Genomic DNA, 26,761 nt, shown 5'->3' with positions numbered 1-26,761 from the left:
AATGCTGCTCATTTTGGGCTCAGTAGTTCTCCAGCCCACTCTAACAATCTGGTGTGCTAACTTTCTGTTCTCTCCCTTAAAATCACTTATTGCACATTCAGTAGAGTTGCCCAGTTGGCAGGTATGAACAAGAATGGAGCAGCTGGTGTATGTACTTCCAAAAATTATCTTTTCAGGTTGCTCTTCTGCACTATCTCTTTCCCACTCTCTTTACTTCATCCCCTTCACCTCCTCCCCCTGGCAAAACTCTTTCAATTGGTGCCATTTCTAGCACTTGTAGAACCATTTCCTCACAGTTCTGTACTTTTAAAAAACATTTTTCTGTAGAAATTGTTCAAATTATGCAATTTTTCTTTTTTTTTTTCTTTCACACTCACTGACACAGTACTTGAACATTGTCTTTTCATGAGGTGGATGACAGTGAATTGAGGGGTTTTGGCAAAATTTTCATTTGCTTGCTTCCAGACAGAAGACACATGACCTGGTCTGTGACTTCTTGATTTCTATCTGGAGCAGATTTCTTAGTTCCTTTAATCCTTGCTTTAGCCCATCATAGTTCTGATCACCAGCCTCATGTCAAATGTCCTGGCCTTTGGTGATTGTGTTGGGACTTTTGTGACTGTCTGTTCATAAAAAGCAAGAGTTTTGCTTAAAGCATGAACAGCTCCCCCATGCCAAAGAACTAAGCCACAAGTCAGGAATTGTTTCCAAATTTACTCACAGTTTTTTTCTCCACTTTCTAAGCATGGATTTCCCTTCTCTTTGAGCATCATTAATTTGCCATCCTGAGATTACATTCTGGTAATTCTGTGATATTTCTGACTCTTTGTTTCACCACTTTATAGAGAGAAAGACCACTTCATAGAGGTCCGATATTGGTTTCTACAAGCCCTGCTCCTGTTTCCTGTTTGCCTCCGCAAGAGCAGCAGTGAAATCCATTTGTATTTGGAAACTGCTTCACAGTTATTCCCCCAGCATTTAGAAGAGGGCCTGGTGACATTTCTCAATTTAATCTTATTTACTTACAAAGAATGTACAAAATCTGTTTTTCTCAGTCACCACAAGCATGAAAATAATGCTTGAGGAGATGTTTTGTTCATACTCTTTAACAGCAATAACTAACCCCAAAACCCTCTCTGTTCTGAGTCCTTTTGTGAGCTCTTGGATTTCCTGCTTTGCTTCCTGACATTTCCACTTTCTTCTCTGCTTTTCTTCCACAGATGTACAACCGTCTGGAAAACAATAGGCAACGAAATCCCTTTGGCCACACGTGTCTTCCCTTTGGATACTTGCATGGGGCTGGTGGTGGAATGGGGCTGGTATTAGTTCAACTATTCAGTGGACAAGGCTTAAGTGTGTCTTATAATTGTCTGAATCAAGGATGTGGTTACACCCCCAGCTTTCAGAAGGTTTTCTCCCATCCAGAGTAGCTCAGGATGAAAAAATCTCTACAACAAAGCTGTTACAACAGCTGATATTTACCATCACACCTCACACCTTCGATTCACAGCCTATCTGTAAATATGAACTCAGAGGAGCAGAAAAGGAAATCTATTAAAATTGTAGCCAGGCAGGGCAATATATGAGATAACACAGAAAAATGCCTTTGAAAAACATCTCTTTGAGTTGCATTGAATACCTTCCCCCTGAGTACCCTGCCACCACTGAGCACTGACGTCCAAAATCTCCTTTAGACCTAAACAATAACCTCAGAAAATAAAGCTGTTAACAACATCAATGAAAACTTTGAATCTTAGTGGTTATTTGTATCTGATACAAAGCATGAGATTCCTCATACTTGGATGCCCATGTATCTCATAGAAACATGGAATTTTCCTCTGGAAAAAATGTATGACATTAAAAATCAGGAATCCTTTTTCTGCCTCAAAAGCTGAGGGAGAGCACTAAAAGAGAGAAGTTTGCAATGTACCTCCCCAAAAATGAATACAGACAAATTAAGCCAAACCTTTCTAAGGTTAGTGGTAACAAAATCACTGATTGCCACATTGATACAGCAAAAACATTTACACCTTTGGACTCAAAGCAAATGAGATTCCACATAACTTTACATTCCTGGAATTGAAATGCTTCAATATTAATTTCAATATTAATTACCAGTGACATGCTGAAGGCCTTGTAAAGGGAGGCATTCAGTTAGGACAGCTGTTTATGCCTTGTTGATGTGCAGAATTGTTTTTTAAGAACCAAAGGATATCAGCTTATTACTCTGCCAAAAAGATTTTGATAGGAACTTCTGAGATCTGTCTTACCAAAATAATCTGGGCACAGAGGGACCTTACTTACAGCTCTTCTTCTTCTCCTTCTTGGAATGCAAAATATTTTTCTTGGTAATAAATATAGCATCTTTCTACTGGCCACAAAATAAGTATCTTTTAACAGGAAAATATACCAGCAAAAAGCATTTCCAGCCCAAACTATTCCATGGTTCTCTGTGGAGAGGTAAGGCAGAGGGGAAGGATGCCAACCTGTCAAAACCAGGAGACTACAAAGGGCATCTCCCCATGAGTCAGATCCTGGCAGATATTCCTGCATCTTCTGGAGCTGAACAAGAGGATGTGAAATTTCTTCAATCACCACTTGGTTGCTTCTGGTCTCCTCTGCTGTACAGATCTTCAGGGACTGAAGAATTCTCAGTTTTCCTCTGTTCCATTAATGGCATTTTTAAAAATGATCATGGAATCCTGGCTGCTGCCAGGGGGATTTTTCCAAGCAGTGAATTCCTTGGTTTGTCCCCAGGAAAACTTAGCTGCAAGTGTGGAGATGAGCAACGTGAACTCCTTTGTGGTTGTTTCTCATGTTTTTCACTTGCTGATATGTGGGAAATGAATTTGAAGAAAATTTTCAAAGTTTGATAGAAGGCTTATGTAGTATGTATTTGTATACAAACATTAAGATAAGTGAATTGTAACATCTGTATTTTCTTACCCTTCATGTGAGACTAAAAATGGAACAAAAGTTTTTAAAACACCTCTCAATTGCCCCATCTCTGGGTCAGAAAAAGGCTTAATCCGACACTGGAACATAGCCTGAGAAGGCACCTGGGATGGGAAATGGAAGTTCTCACCCATATCCATGATGTGGACACAACCATTAAACACAAACTGACCTGAGGGAGAAAACATTGCCAGCTGCATATGTCCCTTTTTTATTGTGGCCGTTAAGATGACAGCAAAAAGAAGTGACTAGCTTCTAAAATAGGAAAAAAAAAATGACCCCAAAATACTTCATGAATAAAAGCAGACACAAAAATATCTAGGTGTAAAAATTTGACTTATTTTTCTCCAATTTTAGGCCAAAAATTTTTTTTTTGTAAGCAAAAGGTGCCTTGCTTTTTGGATGTGCTCAGGAGAGAGCACTACCCATAAGGATGATGTTGGAAAAGTTTATTTCAGCAGCATGAATTAGCAAAGCAGACAGGAAAAGAGAGTGAGAATATGTATGAAACCCTAGGGAAATTTTGGAAACTTATTTTCCTGTGAGAACTAAGTGACACAACAAAACTGAACAGTCTGGATAAGGTAGCAGTCCTTTAGTCCACATATCTGCCTCCTCTTCTATTAAAGATTTGCTCTCTTCCTCCTTGGATTTTCAGAGGTGAAATGCTTTCCATAGGGAGAAAATGCATTGAACTGATTGATCTTCATTTCTTTTTAAAGCTATCCTAAACAGTCCTTTGAAGTTTGCAAGTTCAAATGTCTCCTGTTTCCTTTTGGAAGGTTTGAAGGATTTGGGAAGGTGAACAAGCAGATCTATAATTACAGAGCAGTTGATGGTAACTGCCCTCCTTTGTGAGCATTCTGGGGCCACCTCCAAATTTAGATGCTTGAAGAGAACTGTCCCATTTTAGTCCTGCAATAGTTCAGATGCCACCACTGCATAGCAGAAGGGAAGCCTTTCTAAAATTCAGGGAAGATCCCCTTTTTGGCACAAAACATCAGGGGTTTTTTTCAAGGTCTTCACTTCATGGGTTAAAGAAAATATTTCTTTTTTCCACAGCATCAATCCTAAATGCTGTGGTGCCTTTATTGCTGAAATGTGTGGATTTGAAGAACACTGAGGAGAACTGTGAGGAGAATTTAAAGACATTCTGGTGCTAATGCAAATGTAAGAAACACAGGACAGTAGGGGTGGCTGCAGAGCTCCTGGAGGATCCAGCCCCCTGTGGGACGTCCAGTTCTACCAGCTTGGAAATATCTCTGGCACCAGCTGCTTGATTTGCAAAGTTTTGTCTTAAAAGAAAGAAAACTAGGTCTTCTGATAGTGTCTAAATATCCCAAGATCTCACACTTTGAGCCGAATGTTTGTTTCATTTGGAAATACCTTTTTTTTTTTTTTCATTTGTAAATAATCTTCTTTTAGAAGTACTTCATGTAGGTTTGGTTATTCTGTGCGATGATGCATCATACATGATAACCAGACAATGGTTTCCCTTAAATCAGTTCTTGTCTTTAGAAATTCCTCCTTGCATTAATTTTGGAGGGGGAAATGGGCTCATTCACCAAGTGTGACCAGAATTCAGTGTCTTTAGATGCTTCATTAAGAAAGAATTGACAGCAGGTCACGGCTCCACCTTCCTTTTGTGTTTCTATGAGGAAAAGCCACACAAATGTTACTTTAGGGAGCCAGAAATGATCTAGTCTGAAAGAAGTCCCCTGAGACAGTGTCCCTAGAGGATAGGTGACACACAGTGCTGGGCACAGCATATCTGTGGTGTGACCCTGCATGCCTGGTTTGCACTGCAGACATCAGAGGCTCACAGGCATGCGTTGCTCAGACCGTGAAACCAACTGAAAATTATTCTTAAATCCTTAGATAGTTTTTCATGGCAACATGGGTCTAAAACTACAGCAGCAGAAACTGAGTTTATTTGTGTCCCACAGCCTGTCTGCTCCAAGTATCTGTTACCCATTTTCAGTAGTGCATATGGAAAGAAAGCCCACAGGATCAGATTAACTCTTTCTTTCCCCAGTTCTGAATGAAGAATTAAGCTGTATTTCAAGTGCTTTACTGGAAATGTGTTCAAAAATAGCCATGAAAACTGAGATTATCTATTGTCTTTGATGGTAAAACAAAGGTCTTCAGAACTGAGTCACAGATGTCTAACAAGACCTTAGAGAGGTTAGACAAGAGCTTGCTTTCTTGATAAATCTTGGAGACAATCTAGGTTATGTTCCATGCAATAACATGTTGGTTAAACAAAGGAATAATTATTCTTTATTTTAGAAACTAGTGAAGCTTTTGGTAAAAAAGCTATAGAAAGCCTGAAAGATGCTTTGTGCCTCTCTTCCATGCAACATTGGTAAAACAGAATAGGAAAGGAGACGTGGACAGGTAAAAATGCAAAGAGAGAGAAGAAAAATACTCTTACACCTTGAGCTGCTCTTGTGGGGCTGTTTCCTCCATGAGGCTGATGGAGGAGAAAGAAGAAAAGAAGCAGAGGCAGGTGGGGAAGAAAACAGAGAATCAGTTTTAAAAACTGACATCATCCACTTGTCAGTGTGACTCTTCAATTTCACTGATTTATGAAACAAACTTGTAGTTTCTATTTGGCCAGATGGTGGTAGCAAAACAGGGATGTATTTAGTGGATGTAAGTCCATGTTTTCAGCTTTGGGTGCACATGTGTGCTTGTACTTGGAGGCACCACAGGAAGGGAAGTTCATGTTATCCCAGGAAACGATGGGATGAGGCTCTTGGAGCCCATCATGGCAGCCTGGGCAGGAACCCCAGGGCAGTTCTGCATGTGCTGGAGGGAGCAGGAGCTGGCACAGATCTGTACAGGCTCCACATGCGCTGGTGAGGAACTAAAATAAACCAAAAGCTAAGCCAAGAACAAAGGCTTCTCCCATCTTCACTGGGCACCATGACTGTGCAGGAGTCGGGGCAATAGAACCAGGATTACATTTCAGTATCGGGCTCAGCTCTACAACCCCACTGTATTTCAGCTGCTCTTCAATCTTAGTGGTAGCATAAGGCAGCATTTTCAATTAATTCTGCATTTCAGAGAGAAGGTTTTCTTGCTCCTGCAAAGGTACAAACCTGCCAACAGTTCCAGGACTGTTGGGGCTATGCGAGATTTCTTTCTCGTTTTTGCTTCCAACTAAAGCAAAGGTAAGTCTCTCCCTTTCTGAGTGATTTTTGTGCAAATCTTTGCATAGCTTCAGTACACTTGTGAGAGGGGAAATGGTTTTGAGCCAACTGAATTAATTGCAAATTGATTTAATGGGTTCAGCCACTGAATCTGAGTAACCAGGGTTTTGAATAACTGAGATACTTTTCAGTGTAAGCAATAAATGCCAGGGATAGAACTGTATTATAGGCGACAGAGACTATGACTGAGCTTTGAATAATCAAGATTCTACTTTGTATCATGTATACTTTGGCAGCAGCTGATTCCTGTAGGAATAAGAAAGAAAGAACATGTGCAAACTGCAGCATGACACTACCACTGTGACCTCATCAACAACTTCAAGGTCATCATTAGAAAATCCTTCAGCATTTTTTTTGTTGCCTGGTTACATGTGGGTTGTTAAGATTTATTACAATCATTGCTAGAGAACACCTGCTGAATGTCAAAAGATTCCTGGGAATCTTCAAGTGTTTTGCTAAGGCAAAACTGTACCTTTTACACAGCTTTTGAGAATTCAACCTGATGGAATACAGTCCAGTCTCCACTGACTCAGGGTATTTTATGATTCTGATTCTATGATTTGACCATGCCTTAAAGCAGAAACATAACCACGAGTGATATTCAAACATATTTGCCCCCCAGACAAACTTACCACTGTTTCCTGGGATTCTTGATATATTTCATACTCTGAGTATGGCCCAGATCCTTGGCTGAAGTCAGCTGGTATTGCTGTAATGGCTTTGCTGAAGCTGAGCACTTAATCAGGTGCCTAAGCACTGTCTAAATGTATTTGGAAAAATTAAATTTGACTTGTGAAATTTATCCTAAACATGGAGAAAGAACTTTAAGTTCAAGTTTCTAGAGGCTTTTACGCAAAGTTACCACATGTCTCCTTTGTGGAGACAAAGCAGTGGTGTTCCTCCCCTACATCACCATTTTATTTTCAGCTCAGCAATTCTCTCTTTTTCTTTTCTTTTTTTTTTTCCCTTTCCCTGAGCAATGAAACTCTGTCTGCTTTTCAAGACTAATATACAGCCCCTGAGTGAAGGCAAGGCTGTGATTCAAATCAAGGGTTCTGTTGACATTATAATCCTTAGAAGCACAGCTGGAGCATTTCATGAACGGTAGCAAAGACCCTCCATTGATTTACTGCCTTGGTATTCCATCAGGAGTCCATGTTCTGTGTCATTGGCTGCAACTCACAAAAAATAACTCAGTGAACTTCTAATTAAGGCATTTATCTCCTTGCCTATCTCGTAAGAAAGGAGCTGTGCCACATGTGAGATGCTGCTGCTGATTTTATGGATTCTCCCCTATTTTTATAGCAGGAGGGCTTCAGGCCCTAAGACGGTCCTGTGGGCTATAAACAGGATAAACACTAAAGTCTCTCCCTGACCCCTCCAGCAGTGTGGGATGGCAGGAATTTTCATGTGTCTCCTGCAAGTTCTCTCTAAGTTCCTTTCCGTCACAGTTTTACAGAAACCTTTCCCAGCCTATTCGATCCTCAAGCAGAAAAATACTCATCACAGCGAAGCAGGGACCTTCAACTCTGCTTCTGGGCATGGAATAGACCCTTCCCTTCCTGCAGAGCCAGTCCCCAGGCACAGCATGCATGAGAGCAATTTGGGAGCCGTGCTCTTTCTTGTCTCGCCCCTCGTTCCCCGGTGGAGCATGGCCCTGCTGCCAGCCCCCACTGACCTGAAGATGAGAGTTCCCTAGATTGTTTCCAGCTTGCACCGCTAGCCCCGCTGAATGAATAGCCCCAGTAGTATTTTTGGGGTGGTGACTCACCACAAAGTCATGAATAGCCCCTTAAGAGACCATAAAAACCCCCCTGGTAAAAAGTTTTTGTTGTCCTAAGCTCCAACACAGTTTTCTCAGTTCATTGTCCAAGCAGAGAGTTGGGATTTAAAAGGAGCAGAGGAGAGATGCAGCCCATGATCTGATACCATTCCTGGTTAACCCAGCCTACAGCAACAGCCAGAGCAGTCTTCCCAGTCTCTGCAGGGGCTGCCGAAGTGCCAGCCAGGACTTCCACTTGCTCACCTGCCTGCTAATTCCAGTGGTACTTCAGGCAGATAAATGTCATGGAAATGCCAGGGTTTAGGGATAAAGTGTCTTGGCAGATCTGGTATTAAGTGTGTCAGCCATATTTTCTATTTTCACCTTCAGGAAGCACTTCATGAACTTCATTGATCCTCTCAAAAATAATATAAAGTTACCAGGGATTGTTATCACAGTTCCTTGTACCTTCAAGTGTGATGAGATTCAACAACTTGGGCAGGACCAGAATAAAACTGGTGTTGATGCCTGGTCTGGATTCAAAAAAGGGCTTGGAATTGCTGTAAGTTCTGGAGTTGTGAGTGTTATATTTGGACAGAAGGACAGCTGTGAAAAGGAAAAATGGCATATGTCCATTTTTTTGTCTAAACATGTGGCAGGACTTGCAGCGCTTTAATAGAAGGTGTTGCCTGTTTACCTTCCTTCATCTCTGACATTAGTGTTCTTCAGGCACCCTCACTGGGCTCCAAGCCTTGGTAAGCATTTCTCACTGAGCCAGAGGTGCAATGGGCAGAGCTCTGCTAAAGCCATCTGGTCAAGACCTGCCCAGATGTCTGTTGGCACACCCAAGAGATCAGTGACACAGATCCTACTCAATAATTCTTTGCAAGGCCCATCAGTGTTTTATCTGACCCACATTTAGGGACTCAGTACTCTAGGAGACAATAGGAAAATGTTCTGGAATTGCTCTCTGGTGAGCAAGGCTAGGACCCACCTTAGCAGCAATCCCTCCCAGCAATCCCTCCCTGGTGATACCCCAACCACATCTTCTCAAAAGTGGGCCAATAGAGACAAGAAATAAGTCAAAGGAAAGCTGAAGGCAAAACTTTTGAGCCTGGAAATCTCATAGGGTGAAGCAGAGCAGATCTCTCCTGAACCACTTCCAGTGCTGCTGGGTGATGGAACAGGTTTGAGCCCTTCGAGATGTGCAATTCTCCTGATAGAATTTCCCAGATTGACTTCCAGGGTGGCCCTGTATTATCCTGTGAGAATCTGGAAAAGTTTCTGGCAGCACCAGGCAGGACTGTAAGAACATAATTCTGTGTGTTGGTGGACTTGCTGCAATAATTTTGTCCCAGTCAACTTGCTGTGAACAACCAAGTGGAGAGAGTGACTAAGGACAGAAAGGCTGGGTTGCTGCTTCATGATTCCGCTGAAAACCTCTCTCAAGAACTGCTCAGTACATTCCTTCTGAAAGTGTTTAGCTGTGGTTTCTCTCACAGGGATGAAGAGGAAGAACTCTTACCATAGCTCTCTTTCAGAACAGAAAGTTTTCTAGACCATGTATGGCAAAAGACTAAGTGCAATGAAGCATTCCAATTATTGCTTCTTCAAAGGAATATCTTAACATTGTTCTTGTCCAATAAACTAAATATTCCATCATATTCATTTCTCTTAGAGCCCTGATTCCAGTTTGGTGAAAAAAGTGGTGAAAAAACCCAGAATCTGATATTAGCAAAATAATGTAATGTAAAATAAAGAGAGTGTGAGGTTTATGACTGCTTATTTGGTGGGGCTGGGGTTATCCAATGAAAGAAATACTACCAAAATCCAGTGAGATATGGTTACCAGACAGGAATCCCAGGAGATTCTGTTACCATGCAGGAATCCCATGAGACAGTATTATCAAGAAGGAATCTGTAGTATTCAGTTCACCACAAGGCAGTAATATTAGATTTTTAGAATTAAATCCTGTGGTATCTTGTTTTATAAGAGTTGGCATAGGAGGGACAGAGAAAAATGCAATGGAAGAAAGATGCCTCCCTGGAACCTGAGCTGGGAGCCTTAATCGTTACACTGATTTGCAGCTGAAATAAAACATCACAAACTTTTCCTCATGGTCCAGATATATTTTTACTCTACATGATATAAATAATTTATTAGTGAAATGTATTTTAATTTTTTTTTTGTTTTGTTTTTACAAAATTCAGGTTCGAGCATTAAAATGCCAAGGCGTGAACACTGACATGACTATTTTTGATTGGCATAAATATCTTCTGGAGTTATTTATTTGTAATGGGTTTCCTTTTGCCTAGAGCAGTACAGTTTTGTTAAAAATGTGTGAAATGACTGTTTTACATCAGCACCAAGCAGGCCTGTGAGCTGTTCAGAGCAGTGCCTTGCACTTACATTCAAATAAATATACCATTTTGCCTGCCTGTATCATGGTACAGAAAGGCTGCGTTGCTTGAATTATATTAATTACATTCATACCATTATATGCCCATGGTATGAATATTTAATCAGATTACATCTGGTCAAGGACAGAAGTCTGTCAACCTAAAAAGTTTAGTGTGAAGAGACAGATCAATTTTGTGATTGGCCTGAATAAAGGCTGAGTATGTGTTAAATTAGGACCTAAAACCAAATTCCAGCTGTACTTTTAATTCATCTGTATTTCTAAATAGGTCCTCTGAGAGAGAGATCTCGGCGTTTTGGCAGGTGAGGGGCACACACAGTGGGTCACAAAGTCACGTGGCTCCACACAAACAGTCACAAACCTGTCAGGATGGTTCATCTCTCCAAAGCTGATTTTATGGACAAGGGAGACAGAAAAAGGCAGGAATTTAGGTGAGAAGTGAGAAATGAGAGTGGAAACCTATCAGAAAGAGCATTGCTAAAACGTGCTGGAAAATTTTGAAAAGGAAAAGCCAACAAACATGGGTGCCATGAATTGAGACCGAAAGCCATGAAGTGGCTTTGCAGATCCTTGTGGCTCCCTGGATCCAGCCCTTGGTGTGACACATGGCCCTGCACCCTCCTGGCTGTGCTGGCAGCAAAGGTGTCACCCGTGGGACATTGCCAGGTATCCCCAGGGCTCTCTCTGAAGCTGCAGAAGGACTTGTCCCTGGCATTCAGCTGTGCTCACAACAAGCCGAGGAGAAAGAAAAAGAGGTGGCAGGAAGGAATATAAAACTCAAGAGGCATTAGCCTGTTTGCCGTGTTTGTGAATCCATCTGCTTGAGTGCCTGTGAACAAGAAAGCGGGCACAGCTGAATGGCAGGCTTAAGGAAAAGTCAGTTCAGCTTCAGAAGAGGGTGTACAAACACTGATCAGATCTTAGCCCTAAAAGACATAATCAAACAATGCTGGGAGCATGGAAGACTTCTGAATGTGCTAAGTGGACCATTAGAAAACACAACATCTATAGTGGGAATGTTGGTGGCACAGAGGTACAAGGAAGATTACACAGAGAGATTACTGGTGATGACAGATGGAGAAGTTACTGGACCCATACTTGGGAAGATGCAAATCACAACCTCTGGTGCTTTTGTGATAATGATTTCAACCCTCTAGGTAATGGTTTGGGACCATTAGTTCACATACCGTGGCTTTACCCGTGGATGCTAATGGATTACAGCTCTGGGGACAGGAGAATTTTGTCACCCCACAGTCCTGGGGCAGCTGAACTTCCCTCTGTGGTCTCTGTGAGCAGCTGAGGGTACCCCACACACCTCTGCTGCATCTTTGGCTTGGTGTATGACACTTACCTCTGCCCAGAAGCCTATGGAAATTTTAAGGGGGAACATAACCTGTGAGTGAACTCACAATGAAATTCATTCTCCATGTGCTGTGACCATTTTCATGTATTGCTAGAAGACATAAAACTCAAATGACTGAGTTGTCTTGGAAGGATTAACAAAATTAGCGCATTCAACATCAAGATGAGAGCCAGGACAACAGTTCATGGATCTCTTGAGGCAATCTGTCCGGAAAATCTCACCTGTATTCATGTAACATTTCACAAAGTTTGTCTCATCCTGCTTAGCTAAGTATCTTCTTCTTGATATAATGTGCTTCTATTTGCTTGTACTGCAAAGCAATAACACTCATCTTCCTCATTTCCCACAAAAAACCCTCACTAGTGTCAATCTCACCAGCAGCACCTCATGTGCTTCCCAGCAACATATATTTTCAAAAACTTGACTTGGGAGCCACCAGTTTTGGTGGGAGTGGGGTTTTTGCAGAGAGGCTTGGCAGACTCGGGTGGAGTTTCGGAGCAGCCTCCATGGCAAGTCACAGGATTGAGACTTGGAGCAGAAATCTGGTTCTGAATTTGGTTTGGGATTTATTGCTCAGCAACTTGGAGCACAGCGAGTCAGCAGCTGGCTCTCTAGCCAAAACACACCGGCAAACAGAGCAGAACTGTCATGGTAACAGCGACACAGAGCATGCTGCAATGGCACCCTGCTCTCCAGAGGGAATTCCTAAGTGGTACCACAGTAAAAATTATGGCTAATAATAACCTTAATAGTAACTATTGCTGCTACTAATAATAGCAGTAATTATATTTATGCTGTAACAACAGCGAGATATATTTGGCTGGGATTTGGTGATTCCAAATTGTTCTTTAAATGTGTCTGGCAGATTTCTTTGTGGCCTTTTTGTTGAGGTGTTGCAGCTCCTTCAGCAGTGTAGGGTTAGTCCATGAGCAAAGGTGTTCTGCATTTTTTGCTCTGCAGGTGATGGAAATGTCATTCCCTTATCCCTGATTGTCACAGAAGTTTTAGAAATATGTAACTTTTAGTATTGTTCAAATTATAGTAATACTTAACTTCAAGTAATATGCAACTTTTTCATAAATGACAAAGTACAGTGTTGGTGATGCAGGAGTAGCTCCACGGCAGGGCATTCCCAAAAGGGAAGAAAAGAGTTCCTGAAGACACTTTGCCAACATGATCAAATCATGTTCCCTTGCATTTAGGACCTGATCCTGCAGCCTGTGTCCATGTTGAGTTGAAAGCATTAGGAAAATTGAGAATGGATTGCAAACCATTCCTCAGGCTTGGAAAAAAATAGTGAGATTTTGCTACTGTTAAATAATAATCTACAATAGTGTGTGTGAGGTGTGTTCCCATGGGTCTGAATTATGATTGCACCTACAAAGCTGCTACAGGAGGGAACTTGGGGGTAGTTTTTTGGATATACACTCCTCAATTTGCCTGCTGCAGTTCAGATAAACTACTGTGATGACAGAGAAGGGTGGAGAGAAATTTTCTAAGCTCTGTCAAAATATATTGCATAACAACACTTGCCAGCACAGCTCTTCTCCCCTCTCTCCTTCATCTTCCTAATTTTTCAGCAGTGGCCCCAGCCAGTGTGAGAAAGAGCAGGGAAGTTTCAGGGAGAAAGGAAAAGATGCAAACTGACTGTAAGCGTAACACATCCCCGTGCTGCTGCTAAGAATGGCACTTCTTGCCTCTTCAGTACAGACGGTGAAAACTGTCATTGCCACCAAAACTAACATTTTATTAAATTATTTTGGCAGCAGTTCAGTGAGGACTTCCAGGCAAACAAACAGGGGAGCTCTGAGGGCTCCCTGGCTCTGCTCACTCCAGCACCCTTCAGGCCTCAGACAGTGAGATTTTTACTGAGCCCACAGTCCCTCACTCCCCAAAAAAGGGTTCTGAGCCAGGATTTCCATCCACCCTCTTAGCCCCAGGTAGAGCCCACAACAACAAACACCCACCTTCCCTGGGGTCCTTCAGCTGACAGGATCTTGAGGACTGCTCTGGTTTGACAAGGCTGCCTCTGGTTTGACACAGAGCTCTAGTTCCCAGAGGTCCTGGCATGATGTCTTGACCTTTCTCAGCTGCTCTCCTTCTACAAATCGGCCAGCAGCTGATTTTTTCCATCCTGTTCGTGGTTTGATTGTGACTGAAGTTTTAGAATGATTTTTTCCCCCAGAAAAATAATAATGAAGATGATAGTAATAATATATATGGTGTTGTAGGCAACACAAATGGCATTTAACAGTAAGAACTATTGTACCATTATTATGTTACTTTGTCTTCCAGTCCAAGAAATGCTTATAAAGAATCCAATGTTTTTCCTTTTTCTGAAATGCTGCATTTGAACTTCAAGTGACAAGAAGCCTCCTACTGTGCTGGTCCAGCAGCTCTCAGGAATATAAACTTGCAAATTAAAAAGTGGAAAGAGGGGGGAGAGGGAAAGAAGACAGATTAATTTTGAAAGTATATATGTATTTTTAAGGACAGAATCCTTTTTTACCCAATATTGGTATCTGAATTTAGTTTTCAACCACTGAAATAAATAGATATTCTGAAAACTCCTGATAGTTTTGTAACACCTCGTTCCAGCATTATAAAATTTCATTAGGGGAGCCAAAAGTATTTGTTTCCCTGTTCCAGAGCAGTGCTAAATGGCCATGAAAGCACTGAAACCAGCCCCTGTGACTTTTGCCTGGCTCTTTAAATACGGAACAAATTGCATGCAGTGTGTCCCTGGCAGGTCACTGGGAGCACTGCTGGGCTCCTTTTGTGGAGGAGGGTGTGCTCCAGGGGTTATTATAAGACTCCAAGACTTTGGGGTTCGCAGGGCTTTTTCTGGCCATGTCACTGAGTGGAATATTTTGTGACTGGATATAGCACGTGGCAAATAGCACAGCAGTGACTGCACAGCACTGTCTGAATTCCCTGGGCAGGGAGTTTTCCCTTCGTTGTGTGTCCTTCCCATCCTGCTGTTCTGATTCCAAGAGCTCTCATGTGCATCCTCCGTCCCCACTAATATTGAGAATAACACATGTGGAGTTTTGTATCAAAATAATCATCCTCAGTGGGCATGCTCTGAAGTAAAAACAGTGTCTCTGGTAGGATCAGACTTTGTGCAGCCACAGCTTCTTTTGGTTTATTCCATTATCCCAGGAAGTTACATGAAAATTAGCTCAGTGACACCTTTCATGCAATAATTTACCTGTTAATTCAGGTGTATGGTAGCAAAGGGAAAATGTCAGGGAAAAGCTTCTGGGACATGCTCTTCTGTGATGTGGCAGCTAAGAGGTTCTAGATGGCCACGCTGTTGCACTCAGCATTGGTAGGACACACACATTCAGGAGGGACACTTGGCTGAATTCCAATCAATGGAGGGAATCACAGGTTGGTCCTGGAAATTATTAAAAATACCAAAGCCTTCATTCTGTTCTTGACTGCCTCATTTAAGACTGTTTTTTTTTTTTTTTTTCTCAAGACCATCTTCAAATTGGTAATTTCTAATTTGCATTTATCTCATTCTGCTTATTAATAAGCAGTCCCAAGTCAGGTAAGTATCTGAACTAATTCCCTGGGGATCTCTTCCATCAGAGCTCACTAGCAGAATGGAAACTGTACATTCTCCTGGTCCAAAGATAAACATATTCTGAAATGCAAGAAAATTCATAATCTTCACTATTCATTGCTGAGAGCTGAGGAGGCTGCACGGCTTCATGGAGCAAATTGACTCAGATCCTGGTCCTGTTCCCTCTTTCACCTACGGGGACAAAAGCAAACCCTGTGGGAAATGAGCTCTCAGAGCAGCATGAGGAATCATCCAAAAAGAGATGAACAGCCTTTACTGTTTTCTTTTGCTTGTCATTTCTTAAGGTGCATGGATTAATTCCTATAATGCTGATGTTTCTGTCGCTCTCAAAGCTTTATGAGTGAAGTGAGAAAGATGGGAGTAAAAATAGTTAATATTGAAGTGGTTGACTGGAACAAAGCTGCTCTTGGGCCTTGAATAGCAAGGGGAATTAAACAATTAAATCAAAAATCAAGCCATGCCATCTCTGCTGGTTTCTTGGTGTCAAGGGGATTTTCCTGGGCAAGGATCATTCATCCAAATCTTATTTACTTGTAACTTGTGTGATCTGAACTCGGAGTGAGAACTGGCTGCCATTGTGATCTGCCTGGCCTGTTACTCAACAGCACAAAGAGAGTGAGTAACAAAACCTGTGGCAAATCCCCTGGACAGGTCTGCTGATAGATGACTGACGTGTCTGCTGACAGGTAACTTGTTTTACACACTGCTGCAATATGCTCCTCAGCCACAGAGCTCAGCTGTAGACCTTCTCAGCTTTGCTTTCCAAATAAAAGGGAAGAAAATACATTTTACCTGACATGTTACTGCTGTCACTACCCTCAAATAAGACAGAATTTGATGAGTAACCTCCACGCTGGTTGATCTTCAAGCTCTAGAGCTGTTACCTGTGCATAGTTCATGGCCTGCAGTTTGCTTTTCAAAAACTCACCCATCAAAACCCTACAGATGTTTCTGGCTGGCTCCATCAGATGTCATGCTGACCTGGTTTTATACCTGTTTTTAGGGCTTTTTGTGTGCCAGAGTGAAAGATAAAGCTGTTGCCACTGCTAATACCACTGGTAGTATCAGGAAAGCAGAAGATTTGTTTCACAGTTGTGACACTAAAGGTCAACTGGAAAAGCTGGTCTCCTGCACGCTCGGAGAGGCTGTGGATTGTACAGCTGTGTCCATAAATGTTCTGACAGGTTCTAAGTGGTGCTTTGCTAGGGAGTTCGAAAATTCAGCAATACACGTCATTTGCTTACAGCAGCCAGTTTTCTTCACTTTAGCCATGGGTAAAAAATGATTCATGCAAGAGAGGCCACATGTTGAACAGATTGGTGTAAACCAATTTTGCTACGTTCAAAGTCAGCTAAAACATTCTCACACAAAAAGTCAGCTTAAGCTACTATTTCCCACAAAAACAATAATAAAAATAAGCTTAACAAACACTTACTCTGATTCTCAAAACTCATTTTATATTATGTTTCCTTTTCCAGCTTTGTTTGGCAGAGTGCCAAGTAATGTATCAGCAGAAGTGTGTGTGTCATAATCTGACAAAAGGAAAAAAATGTATATTTTTAGTTTTAAAGTGTTTATAATTTCAATAGGTGAAAAGCATACAGGACAAGGAAGGACAAAATAGCACATGGAGAAATTTCAGCAGTAAGTATGAAAGTATCAGCATGTCAGCTTCAGCCTAAGAGTGAGCCTGGCTGGGAATAAACGTTTCCAAAGACCAACATTAGTAACTGGAGCCTCCTGAGCTTGATGTTTCTCCATCTGTGTTCTTAGCAGACTTCCCTCCCAAACTTTGGTTTAAACTACACGAGGATGAGGGTTATGGGACTGTGACAAAACCCCAGAACACGCTCACCCCCCCAAAACGATCTGCCTTGACTGATGGCTTCCCATTGTCCCATCCCACTGAGTCCTGCTCTTCAGTGATACAAACTCCAGTGGTGCTCCTGGGGGATCCTCAGGTCTCCACCTTCTCCACTCATCCCACCACTGGTATGGCTGATGTCTGGGAATGCATCTTCCATGAAGGGTGCTTGACCTGAGGATGAATAAGGGAGCAGAACAGCTATAGGAAAAAAGAAAGGACAGTGGACAACAGGAAGCACATGCAGCCTGAACAGATGATAATGGAGCAAAAGCCACTGAGTGAAGAAAACTGCTGGAAATACAGAGCAGTAGTGATAGCAGGGCTGGGAATTTTTGCTCTGGACAATACACAGTGAAAGAAAAGTATGGAGAAAGCTGCAACCTGGGAAACAGGTTGAGAAGCAGATGTAATAGATTGTCTGGAGATGTTGTTTCACCCCAGAGCTGTTCATATGCCAGAAGGACAAGGAAATGGCTTGCCAGGACCACATCAGGTTGTTTGTGAGTGGCCTTGGGTCTCCCAGAAGGCCACCCCACACCTCTGCAGTGATGTTGAAGGAACATCAACCCACACAGAACAAACAAATCAAGCACAGCAGCCAAGAAAGGGCTGCCACAGTGCTGAATGGAGTATCCAGAAAGTCAGAGGTCTGAGCCATGATCTCCCAGCACCCTTGGGCACTCATTCCTGCAGCAGTGGGGATACAAGCTGGAAGTGTGAATTGCAGCCTCTGAGCTGTTGAAGCCCTACAGAAGCCACGCAGACGGGCACAGTCATGTCCTCTCTGCTTGGCACGGGGATGTGGCACTGCAGGAGCTCCCCAGCAGCAGAGGGAGTAGCTGCTGGAAGCATCCACACGTCCCAAACCAAGCTGTGCTCAGTCCCCAGTGAATCCATCCCGACACACCGGAGGTGTTTGTGCTGCCTTTGTCGCCTGCCCCGCACTGTGGCTGCCCGCTGCTATACTCCACTGCCCCTCTCCAATTGGAAGAGAGCAGCACGGCCGGGGATAATGAGGTTTTGATCACGGCGAGGCGCAACCACCAGCAAACAGCCCAGGCACACAGAGATCAAACAGACCAGCTGCAAACAGAGCAGAGCAAAGCGCGGAGCGCCCCGGCGCTGCCTGGGCTCTGGGTATGTGCGCTATGCAGGAGGCACAGGCGGCACGGCCCGGGTCTCCCAGCGACCCCGGCATTCCAGGCAGCCTCCTCTCCCGGGACCACTGCCCTGCTCACACACGGAGGCAGCCAGACGTGAAGGGCACAGAGCTTTCCCAGGCTCTGCCCTTCTGCAGAGCGCCGGGTCCTTGTCCTCCAAAAGCATTGTCATTAAAAGAGGTGCAGGCAAAGGGGAGCTGGGGTGTCTTTTTGCCACATCTTCATAGCATGCAAACACGGTGAAAGGGATTTTTTTCCCCTTCCAGTACAGCCACCCCATCCTTCCAAACCAAAGGATCTCGGTGAAATATTTGCCTTCAGGAGAAAAGCTCATGAGCAATAACTTTCAGGGTTATTTACATCTATTTACTGGAGCTAATAAATATGTAAATTGATTTTTAAATTGTGGACCTGGATTCCTTTAGAATGGCAGACACAGAGCCCAATTTGGATGGCTGCTAAGCCAGTGTAATTACAAAATAATGCTGTAAGGATTCTTTCTTCTTTTCCCTTTTTCCTTCAGAATCCATGATATGGGGCTTGAACTTGGGTATGGAACTGAATTCTGTGGGTCCTTCCTTCTTTCTCATACTTTAAACCTAGAGGAATTTGGAAACAAGAGCTGTCTGAACTGTGACATCCACATATGCTTTTTAGGGAAGAGACCCAATACTGAGATGGAGACATTTTACCTGGTTTAACATCTAAATTGTTGCTGAAAAAGTGTCCACCAGGAGTGGCGACACATAGCAGCAGAACAAGGCATGATATGGAAGATTCAGAATTAATTATGGGATGATCTGGAGACATCCAACTCCCCCTCACTGCCTGAAAGCTGATGGCACATTGGAGGGTCAGTCTCTCTCTGGCCTGGGCTGCCTGACACTGATTTTTGGCTTCCATGGGGAATATCCTGCTTTAATGGTTTCCTGTGCCAATAATTTCCAACTGACAATGTCTGTGCTACAGCATTAAGAGCTGTAGGTGAGCATCTTCCACCTGTCATTTACACCTGGTGCAAACTGAAAGTGGTGTGGTTCTGCTTTGCCTCCATCCCTGTGGGTTTTTTTCCCAGGTGCAAACAAGAAAAAACAGAGGGTTTTGTAGCAGCAGCATCAGGGTTTCATAGGTAGCCTGCACACAAGCTCACACACACATGAATACAGACAACTTGAAAGCAAACCCAAACCTCATAGTTTCATTCTTAGCTGGAAACTCATTGCTTTTCCTCTCAGAAAAGTTCATTGGAAGCCTTTATGGAAAGACTGATGTCTAATCCTGTGACAGGTTTAACAATGGAGCTGCAGAAGATCCCTTATTAATCTGTGATATTGTGGCAATGTCACCTGATGTTCTGCATCCTCTGTGTAACCATTTAGGACCTGACGTGGCCAACATAAGGACTAGGAGCCTCACAGGGTGTTCTAGGACACATTTCCATACTTCCCAAAGGGATGCATCATCCCTTGCTGAGCCTCCAGGGCACATCCCTAACTCGAGTTTGAAGATGCTTAGAGCTCACACTGCTTTGGACCAGGCAGAGCTGCTGCCCGGGGCAGTAAGGCCAAGCAGACCTGGCCCTGGGCCATCAGCCACGGGCACTGGGCCACCCCTGTACTGCAGGAGGGAAGCTGCTCGGGAGGTGTGTCAGTAGAAGTGCCACTCCACCAGTCCTTTTCCTCACCCCTCAGAAGGTAAATAAACTTAATCCCAAATTCACTCGCTGCTGTTTGTGAAGAGCAAATAATTGGGAGTTTGAAGTGAGGTGGGATCACACCATGCTGAGGACCCGGGGGAAGGAGAAGGTGCCCAGCACAGCCTGCAGAGCAGGGCAGCTTCCAGGCCTGGGAGCAGCTTGTCTCTGCCTGAAGCACAGCCTTTGCATCCAGAACTGAGCCACGCAGCTCATCAGGTGCAAGGGGGCTCTGGATGGACCTGATGGAAATAAAAACGTAGCAAATACCTGTGCATTTCATATCAGTGGATTTCATAAAATCACAGAACTTTTAGGGCTGGTACAGACCTCCAAGATCATCTCATTCCAACCCCCTGCTACACTTCCCACTAGATCAGGCTGCTCAAAGCCTGTCCTACCTGAAACATTTCTAGGGATGGGGCATTTTCACCTCCACATTGAAAAATCTACATTGTGCTGTCTTTGAACACACACAGAGGACTGAACTTGCTTGAGGCTGGGACAAAAACTACACCGAGGAGATTGCAATCGCCCCCAAAGCAGTGGCATGTGCACCTCACAAGAAGAAATAAAAGCACATCATCTAAGTTTGCTCAGGTTTAGCGAAGGTCAGAGATTTTCGCACCTAGGTGAGCTGTCATCTGCCTCGGGGCAATTCTCTTTTCTCTCGCATCCTTTGCTGGAACAGCGGGAGAGCTTTACTGGCGCGAAGACTAAACTGGCTTCAGGCTGTAAAGGACTTGAGTCACAAACCACTTCTCCCCCCTCCCCCCGAAACACGCTTTCATATTAATTCAGGACCTTCCAAAATTGTCCTAATGTCTCCTCACCTGTTTGTGCTGAAAAACTGTGGAGGGCCGAGGTTTAAGCTATGGGAGGTGACAAAACATATAGGATATTTGCTCGAAGCAAAGTAGTTCTAAACTGATGGGCTCAAAACTTCTTTTAAATACTGAGCTTCATTTCCAGGAACCTAAACCACATGAAGCAATTACCTAAGCACAAATGCATCATTAAAACGCAGCAGCAGCAGCATCATCGAAGTAAAGATTAAAAAATAACCATTCCGTTTAAAAGTCCAACAATACTTGCACGAGTGGGCAGCCTCTAGGCTCTGGAATAAACTTGTGTCACCACAGCCCCTGTCAGTACAGTGACCAAGAGGGAGCTCCACATGTCTGGTACTCCAGATTTCTTAAAGGGATTTTTAGAAACAAAAACTTTATTGCTGCTTTTGAACACTTGCTGCCTCTTTAAATGTTTTCCTCTTTATTAAAACCTTAGTCCTTTGTTTTCGGGAGTTTTTTTTGTTGAGTTTTGTTGTAGTTGGTTTGGGGTTTTTTGTGGTTTTTTTTTTTTTTTTTTTTTTTTTTGTGTTTTGTGTTTTGTTTTGTTTGTTTTTTTTGCAGGTTCTTTCATTTTTCATTTCTTAAACCTCCCATTCAAAAACTGTTTTGGCTTTTAATAAAGGGAATTTTTTTTCTGCATCCAGCAAACTGTAAACCACGTCACTTGGATACAGCAAAAAGCTGAAATTCCACAGATTTACATAGTCATACATTATGTTGGGGGAAAAGTGTGCTGGGCATTCTTTGATTTTTGTATCTTGCATTAGCATTTGTAGGCATTTGAAAAAGGGAAAAATATAAAGAAAGGAGATAAAAAGTGAAAAGAAAGAGAGGGAGAATGGGAGAGAGAGAGAGAGAGAGAGAGAGAGAGAGAAAGAAAGAAAGAAAGAAAGAAAGAAAGAAAGAAAGAAAGAAAGAAAGAAAGAAAGAAAGAAAGAAAGAAAGGAAGGAAGAAAGGAAGAAAGGTAGGTTGCTGTGATGAACGTAAAATATGACCTTTTCTTTTTAAAAGTTTGTGCTGTCCCTCTTGTTTAGCACCAGTGCTGCTCACCCTTTCCCTTCAAGACGCTTCAGAGCTGTTAAGCATCTAGGGGTGATAATTTGACTTTCAGCTTAACCGGAGGGCTGCAGCAGACAGCAGTAGGTGGTGATGTAATAGGTACCAACGCACATGGATATATAAATGTCGTGGCTAGGGCTAAAGCGCTATGGCTGAGCAGCTATAGAAGATCAGCACTTCAGACAAGACTCCTGGAGTTGAGATCAAGTTCAGAAGCTCTTTCTCCCGGGATTTCCTCTCCATGCAGCCAGCCCAGGGAAACCGCAGATCCTCAGGGGACTGAGCACTAAGCTCCCTCCCTCCCTCTCCGCGTTGCTTTCTGGTTTTCTTTTTTTCTTTTCCTTTTTTTTTTTTTTTTTTTTCCTTTTTATTTTTTTTTTCCTGTTTGGCTTTTGGTTGGTTTTCTTTTTTTCCTCCCCTTCTTTGACCTCAGCATAGAGTGGGAGCTGGGGGCAGAGCGTATTTTCGGAGCGACCGGCGTCCCCTAAACCGGGATGCCTCTCCCCGCGGCGCTGCTGCCGGCGCTGCTCCTGGGGCTGCTGTGGCCAGGGGCGGTGCGTGGCCGGTCGCCCCCGGGTCGCCTCCCCGCCGGGCCCCGCCAGCGCCGCTGGGACGCGGCTCTTTTCGCCCGCTCCGTCGCTCGCCTCCCGGCTGAGCGCCACGATGCCGCCCGCGACGGCGACTACCTCCTGGGCATCAAACGGCTGCGGCGCCTCTACTGCAACGTGGGCATCGGTTTCCACATCCAGGTGCTGCCCGACGGCCGCATCGACGGGATTCACAGCGAGAATCGATACAGTAAGCCGGCGACAACTCCCGCGGCGGGGCAGGTGAGACGCTCCGCGCCCGCGGAACCGCCGGAGGGCAGTTCTGCGGGAGCGGAGCGACTGACCTGCCCCGGAGAGTGGCGTGTCCCGAAAGGAGGGTGGGTGCATGGCAGACCTCGAGCTTCCCTCCAAAGTCCGGCCGCCGGCAGCACCGTGGGGCTGCGCCCCTCGGCTCCCCCGCGGGCGGCGGGAGCCCAGGGTAGCGGGGCAGCGACGGACCCCATCGGGCGCTCGGGAGGGGCTCGTCGGCGCTGCTCAGTGCCGCGTTGTCCCCTTGTCACCGTCAGGCGTCAGGTGTCGGGGTTGCCTCAACATCCGGAGGATCTGCAGTGCCGTGGGCCGCCCACTCCGAGCAGGGACTGGGGTGCGCCCAGCTCACCCCCAAACTTGAAAAGCATCTGCTGGGGACTTAACCCCGTGGCCCCATGACTCTGATATCCAACTGAAACAATAAGATCCGGGAGCGGGGATATAAGCTGCATGATGACAAATGTTTCATTTGCCCTAAGCTTATTTTAACCTTGCCTACACAAGAGGATGCCTGGGGGCAAAATAAAAATAGATACTTAGCTAAAAGAAGAGAGATCCCAGCACGGGGCATAGGACAGCACGTGGACTATGAGGCTGGGATTCTGTGGCCACCCACAGCAGTACTGGGGTGTGGGGATCCACACTGGGGATGGCAGCCTGTGGGTGAGCACAGCACTGTCACCACACACTCTAGGGCACACCCTTTTGTCCCCCTGATTTCTGTGTCTCCCGTGTAGGTCTGCTGGAAATTTCTCCTGTGGAAAGAGGCGTGGTGAGCATATTTGGCGTCAAAAGTGGACTCTTCGTGGCCATGAATAGCAAAGGCAAACTCTATGGATCTGTAAGTAGCCACTGAGTGTGTGCCGGAGGGGGGGATGGTGTGGTGGTCAGCTAGGGTGAGATGTGTGCATGGTGCTAAAAGCTCCATCCTTGCCCCTCCTGAGTCGGGCAGCACAGAGCAGCCCTTCCTGCCTTGCCCGCAGAAGGTGTGCTGCCCAGTTATGCTGCTTACTGAGCTTTTGGAGTGAAACCCTCTCTTCTTCATTACACTTCCTTGGTTCTCACATAAAAACTGTACTCACCCAACCATGGCTGCACATCTTGTCTACTTCATAGACCAACATATCAGTCATTTGTGTGGCAAGACCACAAGCTAGGCTTATTCCGTGTATTTGTTATATCTAAGTACGAACAGCCTTAGGCAGGTGTGCCAATCACTTCATCTCTCAGAGGGCACTTGAACTTGTGATCAGCCAGGCCCCACAAGTGACCCTTTATGATGTGATGAATCAGTGACCTATTGATCACTCTTTGTTAATGCTCTTGAACAGACAGTCAGTTCCCCTGGCAGTTCAGCATCCTTGGGGTCTGAACTTCTGTTTAGGAGAAGGAAGATCCATTAGCAAGACAACACAGACCTTCTTTTATGTGGGTTCTTTGGAAAAAATAGAGACATCTTGTAAAATATACTTAAGGTGGACAATAACAGAGTGTATCTCTGCTCATGTTGAACTGTCTTCCTGCTTTTGAGTTCAGCACTATACAAGTGACTGTGATCAGCATAGTTTTAAACTCATGTTCCTGGCTCTCCTTTCTCACCCATGAATTTCCCATGTCATGTTCTCCAAGTGAAGAAACTTGGGCTGAGGAAGAGCCAAATTATGTCAGAGTTAACTGGGGCATTTTCACATGAAGGCATGAAGTATCCAGAATTATTTTCTGGGCCATTGGTCCTATTGTGGAGGATTATGCCTTATATAAAAGCCAGGCAGAATCAGTCACCAAAGTGTTTTCTTAGGGATACTGCTGTCTTGGTGTCCTGAATAAAATAATCCCTAGTGCAGTGTTCAGCTGGGCAGGCTGAGGCCTCTCTCACAAACTCCGAGGTTTTTGCGCCGCAATAAGAGATGAGTTCATTTGTCCCTTTCCAGATAAGACACTTGCAAGACCTGTCCCTCTTTGTATGTACTTGCAAATGAAACCACATCCATTAAAGGTTGCCTGCTGTAAGATCTGTCTTCCTGATCCATTAACCTAAGTTATCCAAACCCTACCTTTGATTTTAAATCTAAAGAAGCAAAAAATACTGTCCGTGATGAGTGGCTTTAAAATGTCTCTTTCTCCTCAAGCAACATAAGAAAGTGTCAGTATTCTGGATTTTCTGATGCCTCTCAGGCAATTTATTGCTGGTGGGACAATCAGGAGCAATTCAATGAGCAGGACCATGGAACTGGGCTTGGGCCGTACCCACCTCAGCTCTGTTAAGGTGACCCTGTCCCTCCCATGGGTGTCTTTCCCACCTTTAGGTGTATGTGCCTGGCCTGGGCACAGCATCCCTAATTGGTCCTCTGGATCCTGAGTCCTGTTTGAAGCTTCAAAGGCCACTTCAAAAGATTACTAAGTGGAGGGGGCTCACCTGCACATTTGCCCACAACACACCTTCTTACACCTGGTAGCAAGAATATTTCCACACCTGATGTTTAAAATTCCTTCCCTCTCATTCTTTCCTTTTCATTTCAGGCCCATTTCAATGATGAGTGCAAATTCAAAGAGATTCTCCTGCCAAACAACTACAATGCTTACGAATCCAGGATTTATCCCGGGATGTACATAGCCCTGAGCAAAAATGGAAGAACAAAGAAAGGCAATAAAGTATCGCCCACAATGACAGTGACACATTTTCTTCCTAGAATTTGAGACATCTCCCTTCAGACCTACCTCAGCACAGGGGAAGACGCAGAACAGAACACCTTTGGGGAAAAGAAACATGGTGCACTTTTACTGGAGAGTTTTATGCAAGAGTAGGTGTAAGATATTTAAGTTAATTATTTAAATCTGTATATATTGTCACAAAATTTATTTATAGTTACTTTTTTTTAAAAATTTTAATCTCTGAAAACAAAACAAACCTCCAACCCAAGGTCTTTCATTTCATGGTGCAACAGTAGAAGTCTTCTGCTTCGTGGTTTATTTAATTCAGTTGAGTTATCATAGGTGTGCTGCTACCCCATGTCCCAAGCCAGGCGGCATCTAATTCCTCTCTCCTAATGTCTTGCACTGTTTGTGTGTTGTTCGGTGTTTATTGCTGTACAGGTGTGAGTTTGTTTGTTTGTTTGGGTTTTAGGGTGGCTTTGTCCTCCCCTGTGCGTTTTCCAAGCCGCTGGTGGCTCCCAGCGTGGTTCCTGGCCGGGAGCAGGAGGTGCCAGGGTGGGATGGCAGATGCCAGTGTGGAGCCACAAACAATGCCTGATCCCCTTTGCTATTTCACTGCAGCAGGATCGGTTTACCCTGGCACGGGCGCGCGGTGCTGCACAACTACCCCGCAAATCTGTTTTTAGATCCGCCAGCGCTGAACTTTGAACTGCCCTGCAGTCCATCTCCTCAGAGAGGCTGAAACGGCTCAGCAGGACTGGGGCTGGGGTTTTCTCTGCAGAGAAACCCTGGCCCTTAATGGGAGCTTTTATTTGGCACAATTGCTTGGCATGAGGCTAAAATATAACGTCAGTCCCTCCCCCAGCAAATGCACTGTGGAACACACGACAATGAACCGGCTCTACTTCACTCTAACCAAATTCCCTTTCTTATTTGGAGACTACATTAATTTTTCAAAGTGTGGGGAGCTCTATAACACTCCTAAGTTTTCTACAAGGGAAAAGCATTGCTGGTTTGTAGCAAACACAAGCTTCACAGAAAGAATTTAGATTGAGGATGAGGAATTGAAGTTGGGTTGTACTATTTATTATTTTTGCTGCAGTGTTTGGAAGGAGAAATATGCTGCTTTTTTTTCTGTCTCATTCCCTGACGAAGTTGATTAATTTCTACCTCACTAACTCTCAAAGCCAGTCTCATAACAAATTCTGCATGGCAGGAAGGTGCCCACTTTCCTGCTTGGGCTTAAAGTTCTGGAGGAGGGCCTGGGGAACAATCATAATCCCAAATCTCTCTTTTTTCCATATGTAGCCAAAGG

At 44.1% G+C, this 26,761-nt stretch overlaps 1 protein-coding gene across 2 annotated transcripts; it reads left to right on the top strand.

Annotated features, from left to right (window-relative positions):
* The first annotated feature begins 22,431 nt into the window (after nucleotides 1-22,431).
* Nucleotides 22,432-25,501, top strand: FGF4 (fibroblast growth factor 4). 2 transcript variants are annotated; one of them, XM_068194980.1, is made up of 3 exons: nucleotides 22,432-22,735; nucleotides 23,532-23,635; nucleotides 25,315-25,501. In XM_068194980.1, the coding sequence occupies exons 1-3, from the start codon at nucleotides 22,432-22,434 to the stop codon at nucleotides 25,489-25,491; spliced, it is 585 nt and encodes a 194-aa protein (XP_068051081.1). In that variant the 3' UTR covers nucleotides 25,492-25,501. The 2 variants fall into 2 exon arrangements, 1 of the variants encoding a protein (XP_068051081.1); XR_011000526.1 differs by lacking the exons at nucleotides 22,432-22,735; nucleotides 23,532-23,635 and adding an exon at nucleotides 23,977-24,075 and having other exon boundaries at nucleotides 25,315-25,443.
* Nucleotides 25,502-26,761: the final 1,260 nt, after the last annotated feature.

This window comes from Anomalospiza imberbis, chromosome 6 (genome assembly GCF_031753505.1).
Source record: "Anomalospiza imberbis isolate Cuckoo-Finch-1a 21T00152 chromosome 6, ASM3175350v1, whole genome shotgun sequence".
Taxonomy (NCBI): Eukaryota; Metazoa; Chordata; class Aves; order Passeriformes; family Viduidae; genus Anomalospiza; species Anomalospiza imberbis.
The sequence above is the reverse complement of the archived record's forward strand: the minus strand, read 5'-3'. Positions and strand labels throughout refer to the sequence as shown.

Bases quoted from the DNA above. Each gene is read 5' to 3' on its own strand.
- FGF4 (XM_068194980.1), top strand. From the start codon at position 22,432: ATGCCTCTCCCCGCGGCGCTGCTGCCGGCGCTGCTCCTGGGGCTGCTG. The intron at 22,736-23,531 runs GTAAGCCGGCGA...TCTCCCGTGTAG, and splicing joins TCACAGCGAGAATCGATACA to GTCTGCTGGAAATTTCTCCT. The intron at 23,636-25,314 runs GTAAGTAGCCAC...TTTTCATTTCAG, and splicing joins AAGGCAAACTCTATGGATCT to GCCCATTTCAATGATGAGTG.